The 25015-nt window shown below is 47.5% G+C and overlaps 1 protein-coding gene across 1 annotated transcript in view; it reads left to right on the top strand.

Annotated features, from left to right (window-relative positions):
• The window catches only part of LOC142815854 (oxytocin receptor-like), a 60829-nt gene extending 57387 nt beyond the window's left edge, over positions 1–3442 (top strand). Inside the window, exon 3 of the mRNA XM_075894159.1 lies at positions 832–3442. Coding sequence (XP_075750274.1) covers positions 832–1127 — 296 coding nt within the window. The 3' untranslated portion in view covers positions 1128–3442. The remainder of the gene's footprint in view (positions 1–831) is intronic.
• The last annotated feature ends 21573 nt before the right edge of the window (positions 3443–25015 follow it).

Genomic DNA, 25015 nt, shown 5'->3' on the forward strand with positions numbered 1-25015 from the left:
GCTTCGCATGTGTTACTAATACTAATTACATAACATAACATAACATAACAATACTAATGCTCTACACCAACATGCACCAGCATAAGAGTAATAAAGATGAGCTTCACACGCGCCAAAACAAAAATGAACTTGCAGTAGGAAACCTCTTTCTCGAAGGAATATGTAGCAAATGTAAAAAAAATTGTGGTGGGACAACTCATCAGTGCACCACATATTAGGATATATTAAATTCCTGTCGGAAGGTCCATAGAGCGTGGAAGTAGTTACCGAAATAAATTCTTCATCACCAGTGCATATATCTGCATGTAGCTTCGCGTGCCAGTATCCGGCGTACTGGTATATAATGAATAATTTCAGTAAAAGCCGCGCGCATATTGAACTTTTTCGGTATGACCATGTTTCACCAAACGTCGCACTGATACATACGCGCAGAACCAAAGCAAATGTGATGTCTCGCTGTACTTGCCTCTGCGAGACCGAATAAACCAGAGACTCGGCGTAAGCTCGAAGATACGAAAAATTCTCAAACACGCGTGTTCAAGAATTAGTTATGCCTTCATTACAAAACACTATTAGGCGTACGTGTCACATTGATTTAGGGATTTAGGGGGTTCGCACTTCGCTAGTAATCATTTCGGGCCCCATATGGGTATTAGGAGCAGAGTTAGCCGATATAAGCGCAGTAATGTCCGTAAGGACATTTTTTTTTTTCCTATCCAGAGGCCTTGCAAGCACATTCTACAGGACGTAACTATAGGAATAGATTGATGTGGAAACTTCTCTGAGTACATTGACTTGACGACTTCTCCGTGCGCTTTCTATCCGGCGCAGATGCCACCGTGACCATCCTGATGCTGCTCAACAGCCTGAACAGCTGCGTCAACCCGTGGATATACCTCTTCTTCAACCGCAACCTCGTGCAGGCGCTGAGGCAACAAGTGTGCTGCTGCTGCTGCCACCAGGACAAGACAGTGGACGGGTCGCACCCGCGCGGCACGGCGGGCCTTCTACCCGAGATGACGACCCAGGGCACCGAGATCAACACCAGCCGACAGAGCTCGCCCGTACGCTCGGTGCCACGCCAGACGTTCGACAGCGTCGACACGGGCTCCCGGAGGACCTCCTAGTGGCACGCCAAAGGCGCCGTGCGCAGTAGCCGTGTGGCGCGCACACGGTTCACGTTGCCACCATGCGAAATTCAGATGTTGGATCTGCAAGAGAGCAGCGAGTGCGAGCGCGGAAGTTGAGCTTACTGCGCCGATTCTTTGACTGTCTTCTCCTGCAGGGCAGTGACTCGGACAGCCAATGTATACTTAGGCCAGTTCATCGATGGGCTCAGCATGTAAAGGAGAGATTGCGGCTGTGGAGACCAAAGTGACATCGCTTCGAGTGACGTATTTCGGTGCTTGTCAAAGTGACGTCGGGAAAATCCGGACGCCGGCACTGCAGCTATGGTCCACGTAAACATATAAGAGTGCTACTTAACAGCCTTTTACAGGTCATCCGCGACTGTTCTGTGAGAGATGTTTTGTTGTATGTGATCGTTTTGTATGTAATCCTCGTTCTCTTTTCCGATGTGCCCGAATGATGTATTGGTGTCTTGTTCATGAAAACTCGTTCGTAAAAAGGAAGCCAAATTCTTGGGTACGTAATTGAGCTGGAATTACTTATTCGCAACTTACAACAAAACTTGTCAGCTGCAAGCGAAGCATTACGTCCAGCAAACTTTACTACGCCCGAGATCCCAACGACCAATAGAGCGCCTGCCTTGTAAAACAAAGTGAACGCTGCAGAAGAAACGAAAGGGCCGTTTAAAACTCCAAATGCCGCCGTGTGTATATCCAATGAATCTCATATCAGTATAGTGTGGATCCTTCTCGATCACTTCGCTTCACACCTTTGTTCCATGAAACAAAAACTACTGATCCCTCGTATAGCATTGTCACCATATAGTGTCAGTGCGAGTACGTTACCGTTTATTGCTCGTTCCTGTTGTGCTTGCAAGAGCGTGACAACATGCAGCTTGCGTTGCCCGCATACAATAATGCGAAAGACCAAAATGGCGCTGCCGAGCTTCCTTTTAGTTTTTACATTTAATGAAATAACGCCACTTGAATGTAGTGCCTGCTTTCACTCCGCAGTGGCGGCTATAGTTAGAGCGTCCGCTACCAATGCGGCTGGTGCAGGGTTCGATTCTCAGTGCCGACCCAGAACCCACCGGTTTTTCCCAATTGTATATAGGAGATTAAATCGAACTGGTGTTCAGTTATTTCTCACTACTCATCTCGATAGGTAGCCCCATAAGGTTCTACGAAGCCCCTGGGCGTACCTTAACGAACCATAGCCTTGGTGAAGTAGTTGAGCATCTGCCACTGCTGTGGGAGGCAAAGAATTGGTGCCGCCAGGTACCTACTGGATAAATAGATACAAGCGCACTTCATGCCTGGTGCTCGGCACAACGAAGTTATAGTCGCTTGGGAGGGCACCCACCCTGTGGGAAATTGGCGGCAAAGGACCGCCATACCTAAAATTAATGTCATCCTCTTTTTTTTTACTGTGTACGTGTGTGGAAAAGAAACCAATCTTCACCTGAGACCGGTCGGTGCATAGCGACTGGACAGCGCACTAGGAGCGGTCAGTGCGTATCGAACGGACATTTTTGTCTGAAAGCTTGGACTGAGTGGAGTATTTCACTTTGCCGGCGGGACATTGTTGTGCCACTCTTTCTTTGAGTCCTCGCCGTACTGTTTTTAAATAAACTTTATTTGTCCAACGGTTGTTGCTATGCCTAGGATTTAGGCTGCCAGGGATCCACCGTTCGAGGAACATCTTCCGAAATTCTCGACGATGACCCCATGGCCCGCTGAACGGCGGCCAACTCCTGGTCTTCGAGGGCCTCACCGAAGAGAGCGGCTTGCCATCCCTCAGCAAGGCGACCTTTAGAAGGTCCTTCAGTTGTAGTCGTGTTTCCTAGTGTCTATTCTTTGTTTCTTGCGCATTCCAAATAGTACATGGGACAAATCATTTTTTTTCTCTGCTTCGACGTTATATGTCTCTGCAGAGGACGTGTTTGCTTTCTTGCTTGAGCCTATACGAATGTATAGTGAAACTGTCTCATCTGTCTGCACTTCAACTGTAAGAGAAGCGCGGTTGTGAGGACTCTTTCACAAGAGGAGGTACGTTTTCAAACAGGATGTTGTGTGTATACAATAGAGAGTAATGTTCTTGGTTTCTTAACGTGTTGACGTTGGGTGCTTGCTATCAAAACCTCTGATAGCTATTTATGTCAGCGGGTGCTTGTTTGTAAATATTAAGATGAACATTTCATAGTTTCTCTTCACCAGAATGATATTATTCACCATGCTACACAAAACGAAGAACACATGTCTCACTTGTGATTGAATGCTTACCAAAAAGTGAAAATAAAGTTTTGTTTCACACATCTGTTGAATTTTGAATGTGTTAAAAGGATTCTCAAATATAAACCACACAAGAACCTGTTAGTCATCTTAGGGCAACAATTCATTGTGGCGCAAGCTGTGTGACGCTGCTTATTACGCCGTGATACATACTGAGCGTGTATCTCACCAAGTTATATCTCGCCGAACTAGACAATACAAGTAAATCTCAGCACTTACAAAAATAAAAAAGAAGCGATCCAATAAAAGGAGAACACAAGCACTACATGAGCGACTGAGAAATAAAGAATTCGGAAGATCCAACGTTGCTTGAGAATAGACGTTACTCGAAACATTCGGAGGGAAGGTGACTGTGTTGTAATTAGAGAAACGCATGGAAATTACGCTAAAGACATGTGCTAATGTTGCACGCACAGAGGCATGTTGAACAGTCACATGTATTTTATATAACCAGATGTTTACACATGCATAATGATTCAAACAGTAACATGACTATTAGCAACACCAGGTGCGGTAAGCTGGCCGGTATGTAGCGTTTGTAATCGCGAGGATGGTAGCGCTACACATTGCTAAATAAATCAACGTAAATAGATGGCGCTTAACTATACAGTTGACGTTAACCCGGCGTGAAAGTTGTATTATAGGAGTACATGTCTAATGTTTGGTTGATTGATATGTGGGGTTTACCTTCCGAAAACTACGATGTTATTATTAGAGATGCCGTGTGGAGGGCTCCGGAAATTTCGACCACCTGGGCTTCTTTTTCACGTGCACCCAAACCTGAGCACACCAGCCTACAGCATTTTCTCCTCCATCAAAAATGTAGCCGCTGCTGCCGGGATTCGATCCCGCGACCTGCGGGTCAACAGCCGAACACCTGAGCCACTAGACCACCGCGGCGGGGCCATTAGACATGGTAATCTATCTAATGTTTACAAAATGTGAATAGTAAACATTGCAACCAGAATTGACGTTTCACCAACATAACGCCTGAATGGTGTCGTTTTCCAAAGCCCTATGAAGACCTGGCATCGCTCTGAGGTAGAATACTTGATTGCCAAGCAGAATATTTGGGTTCGGTTCTTGTTGGGGACCTGATATTTATTCCTTGCATTCGTCGGGTCAACGCTGCCGATGTAAGCGTTAAAATTACCTCTGTCAGTTCTTGCTGTTCCTGAATATATATATATATATATATATATATATATATATATATATATATAATACGGGGAGGGGGAGGGGGAAGCGGGTGTTCCTGAGTCTTGTCGAACACAACTTAAGAAGACAAGAATGGCCCCGCCCAGATGACCAAAGCGCAGCAGCTGATTCGCTCCACGACTAAAGGAATAGCACCATTCACAAAATTGTGACTGCTTCTAAAACGCGTGTTCCAGTAGGCATCGTCCCTCATACATCATGCTCGATTTGAGGAGTGGCCTAGAAACACATTTCAACGCTGGCATGTATGAATTTAAACAATATTGTTCCCTGATTATCTTCGGCAACCTCAAAATGCACATTTGGGCAGCTATACACGCTCAGCTGTCACACTGCTGCCAACTATCGGTCGTTTGCGAGCTGAACTGGAAACAACGAAGGCAGCATGTTTTCCGTCGGCAGGGTCACCGGCCGCCCGTCTCGTGACGTCACCTGAAGTGCGCGCCTATTGGTAGATGTTCGCGTGCATCCGCTTATGTGGGGAGAATGCCGCCGCCTCCTAAAGTCGTACCCGACTATAGACAAACTGCAAATAACAGGTCGCAGATACCGCACACCTGTGACACATGCCCGCCCATGGTATACGGGTATGAGCCACGCGCATCTGGCGCAAAGGGCTTGACAACGTACGCAACGGGATCGTCCCATTCTTCATATGCAGAAGCGGTAAGCCGATATGCAGCGCTCGAGATGGCGGGGATGATAGCCACGGCTAGTGCTGCGTAGATCTACTTCAGTAGATGGCGCTTAAGTATACAACTCACACTAACCCGACTGGACGCCTGTATCCTACAAGAACGTATACGTAATGCTCATCGATTTAGATAGCCAGCACTGCAACCACAATGGTAGTACTTAATGGCAGGCAACGCTTGCGTAAGGTCTTTTTCCGAAGTACTTTCGAGACTCGGCGTGGCTCTGACGTAGAATAGTTGATTGCCACGCGGAAATTTTCAGTTCAATTTCTGCTGGGACCGCGATATTCATTCTTTGCATATAACGGGTGAACGCTGCCAATGTCAGTTTTAAGATGCGAAGCTTCTTATGGTCGAGCCGCATCCGGAGCGCGGCGTGACCCACCCTCGCTGCACATGCGCGCCCCTCTCCCTCTCTCCTCTCCTACGCTGGCTCTCCTACTCCCTTCACTAGAAATTCCTCTCAGCAGCGCTAACACACCAATGCGCACGCACGTCCCCACCCCTTTCCTACACTCCCCCCACTCTCGCCTCGCAACGCCGACGCAGGCAGCCTCTGCTAGCGACTTTCTTGATTGAAAATACCGAATGCTCGCGCTGCACAGCAGTTCACTGGCCACTCCGAATACAGTGTGTCCCACGTAACTTTAGACAGTTTAAAATATACCGGAACACGTAATTACGACGCGATCAAATTTATGTTGCTCACCGTTGCCTGCAGTTAAACTAGTTTTTGTGTTCTCAAGTATTGTTTAATTAGATCTGTTTATTTACCAAACCTTTGAAGGAACGAAGATGGATAAAAAGTTTCAACGAGAAAGCTGTGGATCGGTTTGCAAAACGTCAAAATAGATAGTTTAGAACTTTATATCTGTTAAGTATTGGTGTTTTCCTGCTTATTACAAATTCGCGCGAAATACAAAAATTACCACGTGACAAACCCGCTTGCTCGTCAGTGCGCACTATTATTCTAGTGCTCCCTAACGTTCCGCGTACGAACGACAAACTTCCGTCGCACCGGTTTTTGACAGCGATAAGCAGTGACAGTGGTAATCCTTTTTGTGGCCGATAGCAAAAAGTGTTCATCGTAAAGCCACCACCATCGTTCCGACCCTGCCAAGACAGCACAATGGGGCAAATGTCATGGTCGTTCGTAAGCGGAACGTTCGAGAGCACTAGAATCATTGTGCGCACTGGCGCACGAGCGCGTTTGTCACGTGGTATTTTTTGTATTTTGCGGGCATTTGTAATGAGTAGAAAAACAGTAATACCTAACAGATATAAATTTCAGAAATGTGTAATCGGACGTTTTGCAAACCGATCTGTAACTTTCTCATTGATTTTTTTATCTATATTCGTTTCTTCAAAAGTTAGGTAATTCAACATATCTAATTGAACAATATTTGAGAACACAAAAATTTGAGAGCACAAAAATACTCCAGGCAATGGTGAGCAACATGCATTTGGTCGCGTCGTAATCGCGTGTGCCGGAATATTTTAAAACTCTGGCTAAATTTGCGTGGGTACCCTGTATAGGCACTGGATCTTGACCTACAAGGAAATGCCGGTGGGAGATTTATCCTCCACGTTCTTGAACAATAAAAGTTCACCGCGTGCGCGTTGCCTAAAAGTGAACTGTGGGTATCTGTGTGCAACCACAGTCTTCTGTATCTCATTGCCCATTAACAGCGATTGGCGTCTTCCAGTGGGAAAACACAGTCCATAACAGCTCTGCGCCTCCCCAGGGTTTTCTGCTGCGCTATACGCGGCAATGAGAGCCAGTGCCAATACCGCCGCCAGTGTAATCGTTGGCGCCTGCTGCTTCGCATCAACACCTGGTTCCCTTTAGCAGGAGATGGTAATGTTTCTTAACGCTCTCGCATTTAAACTGCTAACGTCTGTTCTGACTGTTACTACTGGTGGGTAGATATAAACTGTCAATCCCCTGTGGCGCATACCTGCACATCGCGGCCCCTGGAATATACGGGTATTGGTCAGACGTATCGGGAGGAAAAGGTTTGATGTACGTACGTGACCAGATTTTAATGTTATTCATGTCACGATCAGCCTCACATGGTCATCCAACTCTATTATCTTCCCATACTAGTTTGGTCTACCCCAAGTTAAGGAGCCCCGCCACCTATATACCTCTTCCTACACATAGATAGATGGACAGACAGACAGACAGATAGACAGACAGACAGATAGATTTGATTTCATTTGATTTGTGGGGTTTAACGTCCCAAAACCACCATATGATTATGAGAGACGCCGTAGTGGAGGGCTCCGGAAATTTCGAAAATGCATCGGAAATGCAGCCGCCGCAGCCGGGATTCGAACCCGCGTCCTGCTGGTCAGCAGACGAGTACCTTAGCCACTAGACCACCGCGGCGGGGCAGATAGATAGATAGATCATCACCTGAAGTATTACAGCCTGGGTCTGCTGGATGCCAGCTCAATATTCTACCACTGAGCTACGCCGGTGCTTGTGACTTGTTTGCAAGCCTAGCACCAAAGACGCAGAGGCGCTTGAACCCGGGTCCGCTGGGTACCAGCCCAGTATTATACCACTGAGCTAAGCTGGTGCTTGTGACTTGTTGGCAAACTTGCCTAAGACAGGCTTGATGTCGGGAAAGCAATCGCGTTAATACGACTTATAATGTGTTTATGACAGCGAAAGAACAACCAGTCATCGCACAATGCAAATAGCGTAACAAGTGGGCCGTCCATTGCTTCAACCCATTGCAAACGTTTGTTCTTGTTCGCCTATTAACTGTGGCATATACCCACTTCAGCCATTATTCCTCATCGTCGTCACTCACTGGATGAACAATTGGCACAAAATTTCTTGCAAGTGTTTAGCGGATACCGCACTTCTCCGAAGAATGACGAAAAATGGCATATTGAATGCAGGCCCACTACCCAAAAGTTTTCATTATTAATACCCTAGTGGGTATCAAGCAAGTGTGCTTGCAGTAGTAACCCAATGAGTGTTTTGCAAAGGCTCTGAAAAGCTAGGAATACAAGTATATCTACCAGTAATTTTATCACTCGGCGGAACTTCCTTTGGTTACTGCCACAGGGATACATGCTCCACTGTGTTTGATTACATCAACGCAACTAAAAGATTACCGTGCTAGTGAACCCTAACCTTTTCAGATCTTTAGTTTATAATTCGTAGCTATGTCTATCAAAAACAAGAGATGGTTTGACCGCTTGCTCAGCAAACGTTTTTGTTTATTGGTAGTATTATTTCTAAACTACTTTTTTCAGATTGGCTTTATTTTCATTTTAGTTTCATTTAAGTATCCTGCCGCCCGGTTCTTGGCCCATCCCCCTTTGTGGGTGAGCGCCATCCATCAGAGGTCATCAGCATCAGCTCCGAAAGGCCGCTCTTATAGCTTTCGCGTCGAATGTGCAGCGCCTTCCACGCAGGCTTGGCGTTTTTATACTCTTTACTTTTTGGTTTCAATGGTAAAAAAAAAGGCTATCCGAAAGCTGTCTTGAGCACGACGAGTGAATTAATTTGTTTATTTTTTATATAACGGTGCCAGAGTTAACACTTCCTGGACTCTAGCGAAGATTCACGAAGCTTTATTATAAGCCCGCCGAGTCATTGATTTGGTGGCTGATCGGGACGGTATACCACTCGCCCTGTCCGAGTAACAAAGCACGCCCACGGCAAAGTATTTCCCCGCGAAGGCATACAAAGCCCTAAAGTCAGAGAGTATCGATCCAACGGTGTCTATTCATTTGCAAATTCGTGACCTGCTCCACCAATCCGGATTGTTCGTCATTGGGCACGTGGCAGCAGGTATATTGTGTCATCCTCAAGCGCTATCTAAATGCGCTGCCTACATAAGGACGCCATGGGGAAGACTCAAACCTATAGGCTTGCGTCAACATTTTTTTTGCCGTATAAAGCAGCCTTTGTCCCGAGATCGAGATATACGTGACAGCATCACCACCGCGCAAGTGTTGATAGGTGGCCGGTGGAGGGCATGCAAATGTATACACAGGGGCACTTTCTTGTGAGCGGCGTGAGACGATTGTCGGCGAATAAAATGCTTTGTCTGCAGGCTACTCGTACTATATTTGTTGTCTATTGCCGAGTGAATGCACGAAGCTCGCGAAACGTTACTACTCTAAGATACAAATTGCGAGGTTGATGTTGCTTCTATGTTCTGTATTACAGTTTTTTTTTACTATGATGAGCAATGATAGCATTTGTACAGAGTGGCCACCTGCTATGGTCTCAGTAGAGACTAGCAGTATTGCAAATAAATACATAATAAATAAATAAATGAACGTAACTATTATCGAGAGGGATGTTCGCGCTTAGCGATTGTCTGCGTTCTCGTGGTTTGTAACGTTTCTTGTATTTTTTGTTTATTGATGTGTGGCGTTTAACGTCCAAAAACTACCATACGATTATGAGAAACGCCGTATTGGAGGGCTCCGGATATTTCAACCACCTGGCGTTCTTTAACGTGCACCCAAATTTGAGCACTTGGGCCTAAAAAATTTCCGCCTCCATCGGAAATGCAGCTGCCGCAGCCGGGAATCGAACCCGCGACCTGCGGGTCAGCAGCCGAGTACCTTAGCCACTAAACCCCTGCAGCGAGAATCTTGTATTTTTATTTGTAAGTGTTCAGCTCGTGTACCGCCTACTACACGCTATTGTAGAGCAACTGAATTCATAATTTTTATCATGCATGCTGGTTTAGGATACTAAGAAAAAAGAAGGAAAGAAATTTCATATTCTTGGGTGATGAGAAGCGCGAGTACGTGGTTTTCTATACAATTCTTCATGAAATGAACGTAGAGCAGCTGCTATAAGTTTATTAAAAAAAGCTGCGTGGCTGACAGCGGTTTAGAGCTCTTCCTCTTATGCCTAGTTCACACTGAAACATCAGCTTTCTACAGCGACCGAAATTTCCCTGCCGCCGGAACGCAGCGTCGTTCGCACTAAACGCGCCCCGCGCCGCCCAATATGCCATCTACTACGGGGCGAACGCTGGATGGACGCGCTGTCACCCGGTTGTTGTCACGGCTTGCAAACGCTACTACGCTATCCGGTGGTGTATACTTCGACGATTCTCGTACGCAAAAAGCGAGAAAAAACAGTACTGCTTACTTTGCTGGCAAGTGGCCTTCTTGTAATGCACGAAGAACAGAAAAACCACCGACGCCAGCGGCGTTGGTGGGTTCGTTTTGCTCTGCAAGACCACAACAAGCTGGGTCACGCCAACAGCAAGCTCGATCACCTCTTTCACGAAATACGGAGGCGAAGCAGGCACAGAGCAGGTTAAACTCCCGTTGGTTTCAACATTCAGTTACGTGCACTGCGGCATAACAAGTGAGTAGGGCTTGGCCGCCATTTTTCCAAATTCCTTGAGTAGCGCTCCTATTGGTCCGCGGTGACCGATTCGGCGGCAGACGCCGCAAAAATCGGTCCGAAAGCGATCGGCGCCGAGAGGGCCCTTTTGGTGGAACTCGCCGCCGCCGAACCGGATTCGGAGCACTTTCGGCGGCCGGAATGCTCAGTGTGAGGCGGCCTTACTCCAGTAAAGGTATAAAAACGTAACAATTCAGCAGGCAGCGTACTTCGACTGATTATCTGCATGACAATTATGCAGCTAATTAAGGTTCGGTTATTTGACGGCACAAAAGCTGTTTTTTTTTCCTCAAGCGAATAATCGTCCGCTACTTCCGTCAGTATATAACAACGCTACAGAAGGGCTCAAGATAGTGTGAAAAAAGATGTTTCGCGTGAAATTATGCGACATAAGCGTGAGGCACGCCGTCGAGATTAATTTTTTTACTATCAGATTTCTTCAAAATTGAACCCAACTCTAAGCGCATTGGCGTGTGTGTAAAGATTTGGCCCAATTTCAATATTGCGCATGACAACTCAAGTTTAATCACCTCCATGTCATTTGATTTTCTGTTCTTTTAAAGGAAAAAAATGATGTACTGAAGTGTCAAATTTTACCAGGCAAAAATATTTTGCTTTATTGGGACCAAGAACGCGCAATAAAAGGTTACCTCAAGCACAAATTAAAGCTCGTCTGATAAGTAAGAGCACCGCAATGAGACACCTAACAACATTGCAAAACGTCGTTTACCACTGAGTCGCTAAAGCGACGTTTTCACAGAATACTCAATACTCCTCATGTTGTGGACGATTACAAGTGCACTTTACGATGTGCTTCAGCTACAAAGCGGCCCTTACACCGATATGACCCTGGTGGACGGAAGGCACACAACGACGACACACGGCACTCTCGGAAATTATACGCACTGATCTTATTGCAGTGCATATACAGCCTAGCAAGGTCAAATGTGTCTCTATGTCGTGCTATAGGCAAAGGCAGAAGCAGTTAAACTTGCGCTAACAGAGCGGGACGAACCGCCCTTTGAGGACGCCCCGCCGCGGTGGTGTAGTGGCTAAGGTACTCGGCTTCTGACCCGCAGGTCGCGGGCTCGAATCCCGGCTGCGGCGGCTGCATTTCCGATGGAGGCGGAAATGTTGTAGGCCCGTGTGCTCAGATTTGGGTGCACGTTAAAGAACCACAGGTGGTCGAAATTTCCGGAGCCCTCCACTGCGGCGTCTCTCATAATCATATGGTGGTTTTGGGACGTTAAACCCCACATATCAATCATCAACCCATTGAGGACGAGCGTAACCTACGCGCATATGCTATGGCCTTATGTGGCTAACAGACGATGCAGGGAGCAATACACACTAGGTGCGCTTCAGCTTGTGGCCATCATCCGGCGACTCCATTCGGTCTCGGGGCCAAATTTGCCCCGGCAACAGCTTATGGTCTAAATGTGTGCCTTTGAAGCTTCCAAAGATTGTTTGAGTAATTTTTCGAAAGATGGAACTTTGGCAACACTCGCCAAGCACGCCTACATTGAGTCATCCGGGCGGCACAACGGCCTTCGGTGCTGCTAACTAATCCGGCTTGTTCAGCGTGACAGGCATCCTATTAGGCACAATGTGAGTGGTGCGACAGCCTGCCTTTTGGTAGACAAGCGTTACTTAAGTATATTCCGCGCAAATTCCCAGGAGGCCCGCTACCTGAATGACACATGCCTGGAGGACCCACTTCACGGTGTCCGTCAAAGCTTGCGCGACTATGGAACTCCAGCGGACTTGCATGTGCTTAGCGCCGCCAAAACACGTTGCGTGTGAGGCACGTATTGCAGCCACAGAATGCGCCTCTCACACTCTCTTATACTTTTTTATGGCACTTTCATGGGCTTCAATTTATGGTACGCGACACACTGCACTCTATACGATGCCCCGCCGTGGTGGTCTAGTGGCTAAGATACTCGGCTACTGACCCGCAGGGCGCGGGTTCAAATCCCGGCTGCGGCAGCTGCGTTTCCGATAGAGGCGGAAATGTAGGCCCGTGTGCTCAGATTTGGGTGCACGTTAAAGAACCCCAGGTGGTCTAAATTTCCGAAGCCCTCCACTACGGCGTCTCTCATAATCATATAGTGGTTTTCGGGCGTTAAACCCCACATATCAATCAATCAATCAATCAATCAATCAATCAATGCACTCTATACGATGTTTCCCACGATGTCCGCCAGAGGCGTGAGTCACAATAAACATTAATGAAAAAATTTCGACTGGCAAGCATTTGTGTAAACATAAGTTTAGTTTTTCTTCGACTACCTATTCTATCCCACTCTACATCCTCCCCGACTGTGAGCTGTTTCTGAGAAACCTCCCGATTCGTTGCTTAAAGGTATATGCAAAACCACCTTAAGGCCGATAGCTCGTTGTAGTGTTGCAGTTACGCACGAGTCTACAGCGAACATATAGCGGAAAGAATTTTTGCGAAATAGTGCCGAAATAGCGGAGTCACACACGCGTTTGATGATCGAAACGCGTCCCTTGCTTTTTTTCTTTCCCTAGGCTCAGCTCAACCGCTCTTCTCTCCTCCCCAACAAGTGCTTCTCCTCGCCAAGTGAGAAGGGAGCACACGTCCGTGTGAGCGTACGAACAGGCTCTTTTGATGCCACCATCCCTGTCATCTTTTGATGCCACCATCCGTGTACTGGTACATCATGGCCAGAGCTGGCGATATCAAAAAGCCACCGAAGTAGCACGAGATTGTTTTCTGTGCATGTGCGTGGTGGGAAACGGGGCGCGTAGCACAGCCCCCCCCCCCCCTTGTCGTTGTTCATCGCGACGGCATTACGAACTTTACAAATACTTTCACTCCTCGAAGCTGTTAACAAAAAAAAAATGTGTGAAATTGTTTAGAGACCATTGCCCTCGCGCCCTTCCACGTTTATTTTTTTTTTCGCATATCCAAAATTGCCAAAGTAAGAAGTTGAGAAAACCCGCTTTAAGTTAGTCAGGAAAACTATGGACTAACCAAGTTAGCGCGGGAAAAGTTAATAACGACCAGACAAACAGACGCACAGGTGGCCTGCCGCAAAAGCACTTGAAGTTCCAAAAATGGTACTCACACTAAAAAAAAATAGCAGGCACGTTTTTTTATAAGTAAGGTTTATGTTGCTACCATCAAATAAGCTAGGGTATCGCTTTTACGTTTTTCTTTGCTGTTTCTCCGAAAACACGATTACACATCTGCACATAGCCTCGGGCAGTGATTCTGGCCACTCGCAAACGTTATTTCCTCGCAGAGCACTTCAATTAGCGTCGCTCGGAACCGAGCAAAGTGCACCTTCTCGGGCTGACCGCATGTACGGGCAAGTGCTTTTAAGGCCCCGACCAGGGCTTATATAAGTACACAGACAGGGTTAATAAAACCACCCTACATACAAAGACGTCGGCCTGGCAGCGCGCACAAGATAAAGACTACACCACCTGGAATAGCAGCGAGACAGAAGCGAAATTGAGAAAAGTAAAACGTTGAAGCGCTGAAGTTCTTCGTACAATCCACCAGTTTGAAAAAGAAGAAAAGTCCTGAGTCTTTTGAGCCTCTTCTGACGTCACTATTTTCTCTGCGAAAAAAGAACGTGGCTTAGGCAGAAGTACTGCCATAATTTAGCTTCCTTAGAAATTGTGTTGCGACGTATAGGACTTAGAGTTCAGAGAAGCAAATGAACGTTGCATTGTGTGGAACAGCTAGAGCGAGGCTCATCTTGGAGGTAGCATTCTTTCTGCATGCTCTGCACAAGAACAGAGATATATTTTTTTCCCTACCACTCTGTTTAAGCTGTAAGAGAATGATAACTAAGAAGCCCACCAAATAAAACTACTTGCATATTAAATGAGGCAATAACGCAATTTAAAGGGTTTGGACAAGAAATTTCTGATTTATTTTTTTTTCTTGCATCAAATAGTAGGTCCAGCCCCTAGAGCATAGAAAATATACCAGTAAACATGAGTGTGCCCTGAGAAAAAAAAATGGCAGCATATCCACGGAGTGAATGATGGAGAGTGGGGCGAACAATTCGTCCGTCCATTCATTCTTGCTTCCGTCCGTCCATGCGTCCGTCAGTGTGACCGTCCATGCGTCCATCCGCCCGTCCATGCGTGCGTCTGTTCGTGCGTCCGTCCCTGCGTTCATCCATGGAGCCACCCCTGCGTCCGTTCATGCGTCCATCCATGCATCTGTCTATGTGTCCGTTCGTCCATCTATTCAACACTCCAAGTACCACTATTTCGCATCTTTTCATCATATATTTCCCATATAGAAGCACCGCCATCCAGCGGACATTCCAAGGATTAAACGAGAGGTGGCACACGTACACTTTCTTACGGCTTGCGCTTCGGGTCCACTTCCCACCTTTAACCACCTCGAGTTCATGGTATATACTAGCTCACTGTATTCATGGCACTGCGGCCGAACGCTCGCTAAACCTTTCGAAAACCAAGGAGGTTACGCCCAGCGAGTATGACGTAGCAAACTTTTTCAGCCAGATAGTGCTCAATGTACATGCCAATGGCTGCTAATGGGAAATGAGAGGCGGAGAATTCGGCTTTTACTTTCTTACGGCTGGCGCTTCGTATCTACTTCCCATTTCTAACCACCTCGAGTTCATTCATGGTATACACAAGTTCATTGTATTCATGGCACTGCGGCTCAACGCTTGCTAAACCTTTCTAAAGCTAAGGAGGTTACACCCAGCGAGTATAACGTAGCAACCCTTTCTTGTCAGATAGTGCTCAATGTACATGCCAATGACTGCTAATGGTGATCGCAGCCTGCGCGTTAACTAAAAGCAGAATGCTCCTGTCTCTCATTCCCCATTAGCAGCCATTGACATGTACATTGAGCACTATTTTTTATTGTTCAACAACGCACAGAAGAAGTCTCTCACCAGCACCACCTTGGAGGTCAAATGTTATACTTGTTACATACTACGGGGAACGAACGGGTGCCGCTATAAGGAGCTTCGCCCCTAAAAATTTGTCCCGTGTCTGCATGTTACACCTCAAATATCATCAACAGACGATAGTCTTGTGTTTGGAGAGAGTAAACAAAAACGTTTAATTGATGTTCTGCGCAAGAAAAAAGATTGCCCGCAGCTTCCCTCGGGGGAACACTGAGGAGGATGCGGAGCATATAATTGGTTAACGAGGTGTTAAAGTGCGACTTACTTGGGTCGATGGCTAAATTGGTTAACGTGGTTGTGAAATGGGGTGTTAAATTGCGACTTACTTGGGTCGATGGCTAAATTGGTTAACGTGGTTGTAGGAGGGGGTGTTAAATGAGTGAACACGTACACACGTATGCGAAAGGGCGGCGCTGGTCGAAGGGACGTCGATCATTGTGTTTGTGGATTCGTTGGAATTCATTTCACCGCGACCTTGGACGTCGACGCGCCGTACAACCAACCGACGAGCGGCAACTGAGCGAGCGAGCGCCGACCTTGAGTATATATACAGCTCGACGGCGCATGCACTGTCAGCTGTTGAATGTTCTCGAAGCGCGACGCCACATGCGCGTCCACTGGAGAATCAGGAGAATTGTAGATGTCGAACGCGGTGTGTAGAGGAGGAAGGGTGCACAGATGGTGGAGGAGTGAAGCACGCGCGGTGTGTAGAGGAGGAAGGGATGCACAGATGGTGGAAGAGTGGGCGACGGCGCGACGGCGCATGCGCGCGCGTCAGCTGTCGAATGTTCGAGAAGCGGTGCGGACGGCGCGGACGGCGCACTACAAGGCGCGAGTATAAGATGCTCCGCATCTAAAACTCCCAAGCATTTCCCCGAGGGTGAACATGGTTAAGTCATGCTTTATAATGCTTATGCTTTATTATGCTTATGCTTATTATACTTTATGCTTTATGCTTGCTCAAATTTTTGTACATTGTCACTGCAATAAAAGTGTTGCCTATGCTGCCCATTTGTAAGGGGTCGTGGTCCCAGTAAAGCCCATTAGAGGCTTTTTGACCACGGCCCTCAGCATCCCGAATGTTGAAATAAAGTTCAAAGTTCAAAGTGTGAATACACGGGGTGATGCTATAAGGGGTATTTATTAATTCGCACTATTATATTTATTATTCACACTATGGTGCCTTTATGGTGTAATGGTTCCTGGGAATCGCAATTTGATCACATGGGGGAGTTTACGTTAACTCACTGGCGAACGCCAACGGATTTTAACTTTACTCCCCCTCACGACCCGCTCTCGACGGGAGACTGAGAGAGAAGGCGGGCGCGCGAGAGAGAGGGGTGCGCGCGCAGCTGCAGCGAGCGAGGAGAGCGTAGGAGCGAGCGAAGTGGGAGGGGGTATGAGGCGCGTTACTGACACCGATATCAGCGTCACGTCCGTGGCTTATTCGGTAGAGCGTCGCGCTGCGGCCCGCCAAGTCCTCTTTCTTTTAAAGAAAACTCCCAAGCATTTCCCCGAGGGTGAACATGGTTAAGTGCGAATACACGGGGTAATGCTATGAGGGGTATTTATTAATTCGAACTATTATATTTATTATTCACACTATGGTGCCTTTATGGTGTAATGGTTCCTGGGAATCGCAATTTGATCACACGGGGGAATTTACGTTAACTCACTGGCGAACGCCAACGGATTTTAACTTTACTCCCCCTCACGACCCGCTCTCGACGGGAGACTGAGAGAGAAGGCGGGCGCGCGAGAGAGAGGGGTGCGTGCGCAGCTGCAGCGAGCGAGGAGAGCGTAGGAGCGAGCGAAGTGGGAGGGGGTATGAGGCGCGTTACTGACACCGATATCAGCGTCGCGTCCATGGCTTATTCGGTAGAGCGTCGCGCTGCGGCCCGCCAAGTCCTCTTTCTTTTAAAGATAGAGAGAAGACTGCGGACGCCGCCGACGGCGGTGGATGGTTTGGGGTCGCTTATAAAGTGTATTCACACTTAAAATCGGCGAATGGTATTCTGGAAGCACTGAGTTATGCCTAGTTCACACTGAAACATCCGCTTTCTACAGCGAACGAAATTCCCCTGCCGCCGAAACGCAGCGTCGTTCGCACTGGACGCACCCCGCGCTGCCGAATATGCCATATACTACGGGGCTAACGCGGGATGGATGCGCTGTCACCCGATTGTTGTCGCGGCTCGCAAACGCTACTACGCTATCCGGTGGTGTATACTTCGACGATTCTCGTACGCAAGAAGCAAGAAAAGACAGTACTGCTTACTTTGCTGGCAAGTGGCTATCTTGTAATGCACGAAGAGCAGAAAAACCGCCGACGCCAGTGGCGTTGGTGGGTTCGTTTTGCTCTGCAAGACCGCAACAAGCTCGGTCACGCCAACATCAAGCTCGGTCACCTCTTCCACGAAATACGGACGCGAAGTAGGCACAGAGTAGGTTAAACTCCCGTTGGTTTCAACATTCAGTTACGTGCACTGCGGCATAACAAGTGAGTAGGGCTTGACCGCCATTTTTCAAAATTCCTTGACTAGCGCTCGTATTGGTCCACGGTGACCGATTCGGCGGCAGACGCCGCAAAAATCGGTCCGAGAGCGATCGGCGCGGAGAGGACCCTTTCGGCGGATCTCGCCACCGCCGAACCGGATTCAGAGCACTTTCGGCGGCCGGAATGCTCAGTGTGAACGCGGCCGTAGAGTGCCTCAAGCATGCAGCGTAGGCGAACGAGCGCACCAAGTCACGTCATATGTGATACATGAGCGCTATCTGGCAGTTATCCTGGATAACAGGGCGCGTGCCGTGCGCGCCTGCCTCGGAGTTGATAAGGTGTACAACACAAGGTGACGGGTAGGTGCCACCACCGTGTCGTCTTAGCAAAGCGTTGGAAACACTTGCCGTTTCGTGCAAGCGTTTCATGGCCAGCACAGCGTTATAAAGGCTCCGATCCTTAAAATTACTTATGTATGTCTTTTCTAGTAAAAAATACACATATATAATATTCACGTGTTGTTATGGTGCCTCAGATATGCGCAATAATTGCTTTTTAATTGACAATCGCACAAGTATGACCGCTAAACCGTGAGCAATATTGGTGGGTGCTGCGGATGTGGTCGGCCATTTTGAGTATTGATTGGTCACTTTGGTGCCATTTAGGGTACCATTAAGGGTGGACAAACAGACAAACATATTTTGGTCTGTCTGTCAGACAGACAGACCAAAAGTTTTGCGTCGAAGGTCCCCAAAAAAGACTGTCGTCTTTAATATTTGCAGCATGGATTCAAAAGCTAGCTTCGGTTTTTAGTGTAACCTGACGTCACGACATGGCATGAGCAGTGCAACCGGGTGGTACAGATCTAGCTTTTACAGACATCGGCGTTTAGTTCACCTGTTTAACCCACCGTGCCACATGAAATTTATCTTTTAGAGCGAAAGCTGTTATCAGATCACGACATGGGTCACGCGCAGCGCCGTAGTCGTCCGCTGCCACCGCCATCAGTGTCTGTAACCACTATCACATGAAACAAGAAAAAAAATAACCCGAATAAAAAAAACACCTGTAACGTCCGGCCAAGCGCAGCAACTACGAGCTTATGCTGATGGCGATGCCCCTGAGGCGCCAAGAAATGCCGCTGAAGCTCCTCTTCTTCACTACAATCCGAAGACATGTGTTGACATTGAGATTGGAACCCGGGTCTACTGCGTGCCAGCCCAGTATTCTACTGCTGAAACACGCCGGTGCTTGGGACTTGTTCACAAACTTGCTTAGGCAGGCTTGATGTCGGGAAAGAAATCGCGTTTCAATGAATAATAAAGCGTTTTACTGCAGCAAAGGAACAACCAGGCTTCACACAATGTGAATCGCATAACTATTCGGTCATCCTATACTCCAACCCATTAGAAAACCTTAAGGTAGAGCCCTACGCAAGACTACCGGACATTGGAATGACCACGGGTGTTGCTTCCAGCACGCGCTACAGCTCCGAGAGTGGCACTGACAGCGACCCGTACACGGCCACGCCAGCAGTGAAGAATCAGAGGACGCATCTTTGAGCTTGTGAGGAACCACAAGGGAAAGAGACGATTTATGAGGGCGTCAGCCCATTCGAGTGAGCCCACCATGCTATCGTCGCGAAATACCGGGGTATACCATCCTTTTCATGCCAGTTCTCGCTAGCGATAACATGTGACGCCATAACGGGCAAGCCATTTCTGTACAGCTAGAGGCACTGGTGCCGAACGAAGTAAAAGAAGTCAGAGTGAATAGCCGCAAGAACATTCTAGCAATTGACGTCAATCATGCGACTGCGCTTGACTTATTGCGTGAAGTTACACGGAACTTAACGGAAGAAAAGACCGCTCTCATATACCGTAGGGCAATGAAGTGAGGACTGGGGTAATATATTAAGTTGACGAAACCATTATCAACACGGACCTACCAGTCTTGATCAAGCCGGCTTCAGAAGATACTATTATTTCAAGTATATATTGTATCGGAACATCATGATGTGTAAGAATTACATTTGAGGGCGAATCACTCCCATAACAGGTAAATGTGGGCCAGTTCCAACACCCAGTTCACCCTTTTGTACCGAAACCGCTTCAGTGCTGAAAGTGCAGGAAGTTAGGTCACGTAAGTGCTGGGTGCACGAACTCAAGCATCTGTTTCCGATGCACTGGGCCCTACAATAAGGGCACGTGCCAGTCCACAATACTGGGGTGCTTAAATTACAATAGGCCACATGATTTATCTTCGAAGGACTGTCCTTTTATTCGAAGGGAGCTAACAACACTGAAGAAAAGGGCCCGAGAAGCAGCTACATCCATTACGCTACGACGGTCTCGTCGCCGGCGCTGCACCAAAGCCTCCCAAAACTCGGCACCTCCCTAAGCACGTCCAAAGCCCCCTCCACCTCTCCAACTCGGGTCAAGCGCTGTCGGTTTCAAGAACAAAGGTGCTTCTGCTATGGCAGTGGAGTTGACACTTCATTCTTACCACCCAGTCCGAACGCAGCCGTCTCAAAGGACAAAGACGGCTCTACCAGCAATGCAGTTGACGCTTGGTCCGAACTACCTAAGATGCATGCGCCTGATGAGCGGCATCAGACTTCGATAGTGAGGTACACTTCACCGTTACCTCATAACCTGACGGACGAATACGGACAAGTTATCGGCATGGTCAGCAACCTGGTCAGTGCTACGGGCATGCTGATGAGCAAGGTGCATACGCCGACAGTTCAAGCATGTTGCAACTGCTTGACACCATCACTCCAGTTCTCGCAAGCCTTCAGAAGTCTGCTGCTTGAGGACGCATGTGGCACCATATGGCTTCGCCATCGGCAAAAGTTTGGGTGCATATGAGACCCTGCATAGAAGTTATTGCAACGAATGTACTCATTTGATTAAGACACGGGTGTAACTCACCATCTGTGATGTTAAACACATAACTGCCTTTTTGTCGACGGCATGAGTGGCATTTCTTCCCTTCCTTCTCTCTCTAACTTTTATTTCCTTACCCCCTCCCCAGTGCAAGGTAGCCTACCATGCTTAGCCATGGTTAACCTCCCCGCCTTTCTTTCATTCTTATTCTCTCTCTCTCTCGTTCTTCATAACATGTTAAGCTGTGGCACATACCTATTTTAGGCGTAATTCTTATTCGTCGTCAGCCACTGCATGCAACACAAAATTCGTTACAAGCGTTTAGCGCACACCACGATTCTCCGAAGAAGGATGAAAGATAGTATAGTGATTGCTGGCCTACTATGCAAAAATTATAAATATTGTGAGCATTATTTGTGCGTCCCATCTTGAATACTTGAATGGCTCGCCTTGTCCACCTAATGCCAGACTACGTCGTCAGCTGCGGCAGTTCAAGCTAGAGAACAATGTCTTGCAGTGCTATACTTACAATGCGGATGGGCATCGGTGGGTGCCCGTATTTCCCCGCACGCTGCGAAAACCAGTTCTCGAAGCATTGCACGACGACCCATCAGCTGGACACTTAGGATTTCAGAAGACCTACAACCGCGTTTGGAGCCGTTTCTTCTGGTATGGTCTTTCTGCCTTTGTGGCTAATTATGTCGCATACTCATCATCACCAGTCAAGTTTAGGTTGTGGGGCACATACTCGAGACAATAACGAAGAGTGTTGAGGGTACTCGACGCCATCTTACAAGTGGTGGAGAGTGCTGCCCGGTTCCTGCGTCCTCTCGCGATCTCGGACAACCCCAGCGTCTTCTAGAACACATCCCTGGAGCTCCGTTCAAACAGCATCAGGATGCTGACGCTCTCTCTCGCTGCCCTCTGCCACTTTCATCGCCAACCACGCATCCTCAATACCCCTCACGTGATCAAGCGGCTTCCTCTTCACTCACGTTATCACCCCTGGCAGTTGCTGGTAACTATCTTCAAACAGCAGCGCCCAGTTTGCCGCGTACCAACGTGACGACCCCTACTGTAACCGCATTATCGGATACTTGAATGGCTCGCCTTGTCCACCTAATGCCAGACTACGTCGTCAGCTGCGGCAGTTCAAGCTAGAGAACAATGTTTTGCAGTGCTATACTTACAATGCGGATGGGCATCGGTGGGTGCCCGTATTTCCCCGCGCGCAGCGAAAACCAGTTCTCGAAGCATTGCACGACGACCCATCAGCTGGACACTTAGGATTTCAGAAGACCTACAACCGCGTTTGGAGCCGTTTCTTCTGGTATGGTCTTTCTGCCTTTGTGGCTAATTATGTCGCTTCATGCGCACTTTGTCAACGCCGGAAACGAACAACTTCAGCTCCTGCTGGCTTATTACAACCCCTTCCATGTCCTGATACACCTTTTGTCGTTGTCGGAATAGACTTCGTCGGGCCACTTCCCGTAACTCTAGCGGGCCACCACTGGATCGTCACCGCCGTCGACCACTTCACACGATACGTGAAGACCACTCCTCTACGCACTAGCTCGGCCTCCGACCTGTCCGCCTTCTTTTTAGATGCCATTGTGTTGCGTCATGGTGCACCTCGCGCGTTGTTGAGTGACTGAGGCAAGGCCTTCCTGTTCACAATTCTTGACGAAATCCTAAAAAAACTTGTGGCACAGTTCATAAGACCACATACGCTTACCACCCGCAGACCAATGGCCTGACAGAGCGATTCCACCGGACTCTAATTGACATGATATCCATGTACATCAGACTGAACTACGATAACTGGGACAAAATCTTGCCGTTCTTAACGTTTGCATACAACACCACTGTTCAACGAACCACTGGGTATTCACCTTTATTCCTCGTCTACGGTCATGCGCTGACATTCACCATTGACGACTATTTCTTCAATGTAACGACAAAAACGTTACACCAGAACATTTCCTCTCCAGGCTCGCTGACGCACGACAACGTGCTCAACTCAACACGGAGGCCAGTCAACAAGACCACAATCAACGCTATGACAGCTTTCGTCGAGACGTCACCTTCCGTCCTGGAGATAAAGTACTTTGGACGCCTGTTCGCACATCCGGATTGTGTGAAAAGTTTCAGTCACGCTTTCTGGGGCCTTACGTTGTTTGTGAATGAACATCTCCTTTCAATTACCTTGTCACTCCCGTCGAGGGTTCCTCGGACCGTCGTTACCGTGCCTCCGAGATAGTCCACGTTTCACGTCTTAAACCCTTTGTTCGCCGTACCTTTCCCGCCAAAGTCTCGGCCGGGCCGGCCGCTCAAGTGCGCGGGGAAAATAAGTGTGAGCATTATTTGTGCGTCCCATCTTTTCATCTGTACATACTCATCACCACCAGTCAAGTTTAGGTTGTGGGGCACATACTCGAGACAATAAAGAAGAGTCTTGAGGGTACTTGACGCCATCTTACAATATTTATGGCGTAGTAGGTACCCAGCAAGTGTGCTTCTAGCACTCACCCAAAGAGTGTTTAGATAAATAAAAAAGGTGCTTTGAATAAAAAAAAAAGCCTTCCAGAACGCATCGTATCAATCTCTAACCGTAAATCCTTCGTAACCTGATTTCGTTGTGTTTTTCTGCTGTATAACTTCATTGCACCTTCTAGTTTAATAATTTGTTTGCGTTATTGTTTCTTTGTTCTCTTGTTCTTTTTAGCTTTTTGCCAGTATCTTTATGTATATACTCACCCCCCCCCCCTTACTCAATCCCCCTCAATGGGCCTGTAAGGCATTTTAATATTTTAAAAAAAAAGCTCTGAAAGGCTGCTTTTTATGCTTTCGCTGTGACTGTGCTGCGCCTTCAACGCAGTCCTGGCGTTTCTTCAATCTCGCGCGAAATCAAGAAATGCGTCGCGACAAAAAAGAAAAGAAACACAAGAACACACAAAAAAGGATTCCAGACTTGGCTAGGTTTGCCGCAGTTCCTCGTCAACGGTGACCGACATAAAACAGACGAGTTGTATACGTTAAAAGGCTAGCCGTTACCGGATTCTACGGTAACAAATCGTTTGATGTATCAAAAAAAGAAAAAAAAAACACAAAAACTTCTGCCCGACTGCACTGAATATTTTGGAAAGGCAGTCAAACATATTCTTTTTTTTTCCTTAACAGCATCGGAGATATGCCCACCGTTAATACAGTTAATATAGTGATCGCGTGAACATTTCTTGCATGGGCGTGTAACTTAATGCGTGCCTATAGTCAAGCCTGGACCAGCCAGCGCCGACTATAGCTTTGTTATGCCCCAGCCTTGGACGACTCAGTGAAAGCTAATCAAATTTTTTACCGTGTCGAAAAGCTCGGCTAATTGCACATCTTGAAGAGGTTGGCATACATTTAATGACTTAACAGTCTAATGGCAGTATTTCGCTATATTGATTTGTAGGTTACTTAACTTGTAGCGCAGGTTAACTTGTCTTCCCCGTGTTTTGCGAGGTTTTTTCCACTATACTTCGCCTTTTGTGGCTTCACAAAAAGCGGATATACTTCTTGTAAATATTGTTGGTGGTTTTTCATCCAACAAACGCGATATGAATGTGAAGGATGCCGTATCAGAGGGCCCGATAGTTCGACGACGTGGAAATGACGTGCTTCTAAATCTGATCACGCGGGCTTCTAGCAGATTGCGTCTATCGAAATGAGGCTACCGCGTCCGAGAGTTCGTCCCGTGAACTAGCAAGGTGCTGCCTGACATGTATGTTTAAAGTATAGAAAGTACGGTCATGGTGGCCCCACTTTCGATGAAAGCTAAAATGCTTCAAGATGTATTTCACGTGCGGACACTGGGCGAGCGCGACCTTACCGGAGCCTGAAGGGAAGCGGAGGAGCTGTATAGTCACAAATATTTCCGCCAGGGGAGAAGCGAGCGCTAGTGTTTTAGGCGGAACTTTACTGTCCGTC

The sequence above is a fragment of the Rhipicephalus microplus genome, chromosome 1 (genome assembly GCF_043290135.1).
Source record: "Rhipicephalus microplus isolate Deutch F79 chromosome 1, USDA_Rmic, whole genome shotgun sequence".
NCBI classification, from domain to species: domain Eukaryota; kingdom Metazoa; phylum Arthropoda; class Arachnida; order Ixodida; family Ixodidae; genus Rhipicephalus; species Rhipicephalus microplus.